Source organism: Pygoscelis adeliae, unplaced genomic scaffold (genome assembly GCF_000699105.1).
Source record: "Pygoscelis adeliae isolate BGI_AS28 unplaced genomic scaffold, ASM69910v1 Scaffold14, whole genome shotgun sequence".
Taxonomy (NCBI): Eukaryota; Metazoa; Chordata; class Aves; order Sphenisciformes; family Spheniscidae; genus Pygoscelis; species Pygoscelis adeliae.
The window spans coordinates 17,539,381-17,544,282 of record NW_008825109.1 but is presented as its reverse complement, the minus strand read 5'-3'; the positions used below and the strand labels follow the sequence as shown (position 1 = coordinate 17,544,282).

Sequence of the window (4,902 nt, the reverse complement as noted above, 5' to 3'; positions counted from 1 at the left end):
GGCGACGCGGGGGTTATTCAGCGGGGGCGGCCGAAGTTTGGGGGCGGGAGCCAGGCGCGGCGCCGTGGGGTGCATCCCTTAGGTGCAAATCTTGAGTATCGGTGGGTTTGGGGTTCCTTGCGGTGGTCTCTTGCAGCGGTGTTTCTCTTGTTGCGCTAACCTGCGCTTTCCCTCCCTCTCCCTCTCTCTTTTTAATGTAGAAACGAGAAGCAGAAGGAAGAAAAGGTTCGTGTCCAGCCCCCGCTATGTGGAGACCATGCTGGTAGCCGACCAGTCCATGGCCGAGTTCCACGGCAGCGGGCTGAAGCACTATCTCCTGACGCTGTTCTCCGTGGCAGCCAAGCTGTACAAGCACCCCAGCATCCGCAACTCCATCAGCCTCGTGGTGGTGAAAATCATGGTCATTTACGAGGAGCGGAAGGGACCCGATATCTCTTCCAACGCAGCCCTGACTTTGAGAAACTTCTGCAGCTGGCAGAAGCAGCACAACCCGCCCAGTGACCGGCACGCCGAACACTACGACACGGCAATCCTCTTCACCAGGCAGGTGAGGGACGCAGAGGTCAAATCCATCCCCACGCCCATTGCTCCCTACCCCCGGAGACCCCCTCTGCCAGGAGACCTCCGAAAAAGTGTTCAGAGGCGGTCTTGCATCATCACAGCTTCAGCAAAGTAGGCTAAAAATGAAATGAACTGCTTTTTAGTTAGTCGTTTATTTTGCTGTTTGCGCCGTCTCAGGTGAAACTCACAGCATGTGCAAGGTATTTCTGCCTCGTGTATTTTTAGCAGATTTAGTATGGAAATTACGCGTTTTATTTCTACGTGTAACCCTTGCGTATGTTCCAAAGACAGATTTTTGCCATCATACCCATTGAAGTGCTGAGTATTTATGCTCTTTCCATAAGTAAAGGCAAACTGCCAGGGCTGGATGTTTCTTGCCAAGGTTAAGTCTCTGATCTGATTAATAATGAAACTGCCTTTTTTTACAGGACCTCTGCGGTGCCAAGACATGTGATACTCTTGGGATGGCTGATGTGGGAACAGTTTGTGATCTAAACCGCAGTTGCTCTATCATAGAAGACGATGGTTTACAGGCTGCCTTTACAACAGCCCACGAACTAGGTACTTGAAACTTTGCAAGGCGATTTCACGTGATTAACTGAAGCCAGCTCAATGCCGTAAAGCAAAGAGCTGCCCAGACGGCACCGCAGGCCCGCCCTGCGGGGCACGGAGCACCCTGCGCTCCCCGGTGCAGTCGGGAGGAGGCAAAGCTTTGCCATGTAGCAGGGTTGAACCGTGGAAAGCAAGTCCGGTCTGCACGGCATTGTCTGCGAGAGCTGTGTACTTGACCGGTTGCAGAAAAAAAGCATGTGAGAAGCCTGTGAGGGGGGCGAAGATGCAGTGCCATCTGCTTAAAGCTTGGCAGTACTCAGATTCAGGCTATTACTTAAAGACCAGGCTATGAGCAGCTCTAGAGTAGTATTTAATATAGTATTGGTAATGCACAGGACAGACTTTCTAAAATCACACGCTTTCCTTCTTTGTTTTTTTTAAGGCCACGTGTTTAACATGCCTCATGACGATGCAAAGCAGTGTGCTGGTATTAATGGCATAAGCCGGGATTTCCACATGATGGCATCTATGCTTTCCAATCTGGATCGCAGCCAGCCTTGGTCTCCATGCAGTGCCTACATGATTACAACGTTTTTGGATAACGGTCATGGTAAGATTATTAAGCTTTCCATTCATGTGGCATTTAAGCTCTTGTGTTGTGCTGCTTTGCTTTTTTTTTCTTTCTTAACAGAGTGCTTTCTGCTACAGCGTAGGATTAACCTTTTACGTCCTGCAAATGAATTTAGAAGACCCTTAGTTCTACAAAAATGGTGGCACAAATTGGCTCAAAGACTTATGTTACAAAGCAAATGCAGTTCCAGAGATGGAAATACATTTTTCCCTTTGGAAACCGAACTCACTGACAGCATCGTCTGCTTTTTTTTTTTTTTTTCTTTTTTCTTCCTTTTCAGGTGAGTGTTTGTTGGACAAGCCCCACAAACCAATCCAGCTTCCTTCTGACTTGCCTGGCACGTTGTACGACGCCAACAGACAGTGCCAGTTTACATTTGGAGATGAGTCCAAGCACTGCCCCGATGCAGCCAGTACGTGTACGACGCTGTGGTGTACTGGCACTTCTGGAGGACTGCTCGTGTGCCAAACCAAACACTTCCCTTGGGCAGACGGCACCAGTTGTGGGGAAGGGAAGTGGTGCATGAATGGCAAGTGTGTGAATAAAACTGAGAAGAAGCATTATGATGTAAGTATTAAAAAAGAAATCAGAATATATCCTGGGTTGCAGGGTAGCACAAATAATGCTTCAGTGGGAGCGATCAGTTAAAAGGGCTTGAATAAATGGCAGCAGATAGCTAATAAAACAAACCTGGAGCTTTTTTTTTACAAGTGGCTTAGGTAAAAATGAGCACGGTTGTGGTTTTTGTGGTTTGGTTTTGCTTTGCTTTTACTGTATTAACTTTTTTGTTCTGCTTTTGCTTGTCATTCCAGACGCCGGTGCATGGGAGCTGGGGGTCCTGGGGGGCATGGGGAGAGTGCTCCCGGACCTGCGGCGGCGGAGTGCAGTACTCCTTCAGGGAGTGCGACAACCCCGTCCCGAGGAACGGGGGGAAATACTGTGAAGGGAAGCGGGTGCAATACAGATCATGTAACATCGAGGACTGTCCGGACAACGATGGTAATCTTTTTCCCATTTTTGAGGCGGAGGAAGGGTATCTTGTGGAGGAGGAGCATGTACAGAAGATGATCTAATGTCCACCTGTCTTTCCTCTGTCTGCAGGCAAAACCTTTAGGGAGGAACAATGTGAAAAGCACAATGAGTTTTCCAAGTCTCCCTTTGGAAGCGGACCTGCAGTGGAGTGGACACCCAAGTTTGCCGGTGTCTCTCCAAAAGACAGATGCAAGCTGGTCTGCCGAGCAAAAGGAACAGGATACTTCTTTGTTTTACAGCCAAAGGTATTTCAAAACTATACCTCTTCCATCTAATCGTGAATATGATTTTTATTTCCTCTAACTCTCTATGTGAAGTTAAGAGTCAAGGAGTGTAGAAATCTGAAATTACATCTTCCTCGTATTTAAGCTAGATTCTTCCTTCTCCTCTTCCTACATGTACAGCCTGATCGGTGGAAGCATGCTTTAAATATTCTGGCACAGTCCTTCCAGTTATTTCACACGTACCGCCTCTTCTACCCACTCCACCCTAGTTTCCTTTCCTCTCCTTCCACCAGTTTGATTACACTGAGATATGTTTGGAAAACTGTGGGGGCTCTTTGCCAAAACATTGGTGCTTTCTCATACCAGTTACTGATACGCTGACAGCTTAAAATAAACAGAAGGAAAACTGTTCCTCTTGCGTAGCTACTTGAACTCACTGTCATAAGAAGTTGAGAGCCAATAACTACCAGGGCGATGACACAGATGTTTTTTGTAGAGCAGTACTCCTAGAAATAAAAGATACATTGAACGCCACTGAAAGCAACTTTGGTCCTGTACTTCAAGGACACGACTACCTTGTAGTGACATTAGAAAACAACATTCTTTCTTTATATGAAATGAGTAAAACAGTTTTGTGGGTGGAGGGGTTTGATGGGGGTGTTAATAGAAAATGAAATCGGTTGTTTTCTCCTGCCACCATGGCATCATTTTTGCAAGTGAGATGAAGTAGCACTACATACCTCCAACTATCTGTGGGCTGCTTTGGTTTTTGGTTTCAAAAGCCTTGAAAATACAGGTGCTGCGGGTCTTCCACCTGTCCATATTTTGTATGTGTCTGTATTACACAATTTCAAAGCAGCGTGCATCTTCTAATCAAACGCCTTACCGCTTCTTTCCTGCAAAGGTTGTGGATGGTACCCCGTGTAGCCCCGATTCCACCTCTGTCTGCGTCCAGGGACAGTGCGTAAAGGCTGGCTGCGACCGTATGATAGGATCCAATAAGAAGTTTGACAAATGCGGTATCTGCGGTGGCAATGGATCCACTTGCAAGAAAGTGTCTGGCACGCTTGTTAGAGCAAAGTGAGTGTATAACTGCTGCTATTATTTTGTTCTGGTGAATGTCTTGTGGGTGTAAGCTTTGGGTTTCCACGTCAGTGAGGTGTTGCCCCAGTTTATTGTTGGAACTGAGATCTGATCTGTCAGAGCCATCTGACTGAAGATAACTTACAGTGAGATCCCAGCGAAAGGAAGCCCCTTCCACATGGGCACGCCTCTGCCGTAGCAATAACGTGGCATGTGACTTTGCAAATCCCTCAGTCCATTAATGCAGTTAGGTCGGCGGCTCATGAGTTTAACGCTTTGGCTTCAAATAAAATTCAGTCTTGTGCTGGGCAGCTGCTTCCCTTTTGCAGGGTCGGAAGACTCATGCTTTCTCTTTTCTCTTGGGCAGACCCGGCTACCACGACGTCGTCACCATTCCAGCCGGGGCGACGAACATCGAGGTGAAGCAGCGAAACCACAGGGGCGCGAGGCACGACGGCAGCTTCCTCGCCATCAAAGCCGCAGATGGCACCTACGTCCTCAATGGCGATTACACCCTGTCGACGCTGGAGCAGGACATCACCTACAAGGGCAGCGTGCTGAGGTACAGCGGCTCCTCCGCCGCCCTGGAGAGGATCCGCAGTTTCAGCCCTCTGAAGGAGCCTCTGACCATCCAGGTTCTCACAGTGGGGGACCTGCCGCAGCCCAAGATCAAGTTCACCTATTTCGTGAAGAAGCCCCCGCAGCCTGGGTTGGAGAAGGCGCCCAGTAGAAAGAAAGAGTCCTTCAACGCCATCAGGGAGATCATCTCCTCCGAGTGGGTCATCGAGGAGTGGGGCGAGTGCTCCAAGTCGTGCGGCT

General features: G+C 48.5%; 1 protein-coding gene across 1 annotated transcript in view; it reads left to right on the top strand.

Moving 5' to 3' along the window:
* Positions 1 to 4,902, top strand: part of ADAMTS1 (ADAM metallopeptidase with thrombospondin type 1 motif, 1) — a 24,904-nt gene that overhangs the window by 17,233 nt on the left and 2,769 nt on the right. The window contains exons 6-13 of the mRNA XM_009327898.1: positions 208 to 547; positions 990 to 1,122; positions 1,556 to 1,723; positions 2,025 to 2,311; positions 2,557 to 2,743; positions 2,846 to 3,021; positions 3,905 to 4,080; positions 4,451 to 4,899. Of these exons, the coding sequence (XP_009326173.1) occupies positions 208 to 547; positions 990 to 1,122; positions 1,556 to 1,723; positions 2,025 to 2,311; positions 2,557 to 2,743; positions 2,846 to 3,021; positions 3,905 to 4,080; positions 4,451 to 4,899 (1,916 nt within the window). The remainder of the gene's footprint in view (positions 1 to 207; positions 548 to 989; positions 1,123 to 1,555; positions 1,724 to 2,024; positions 2,312 to 2,556; positions 2,744 to 2,845; positions 3,022 to 3,904; positions 4,081 to 4,450; positions 4,900 to 4,902) is intronic.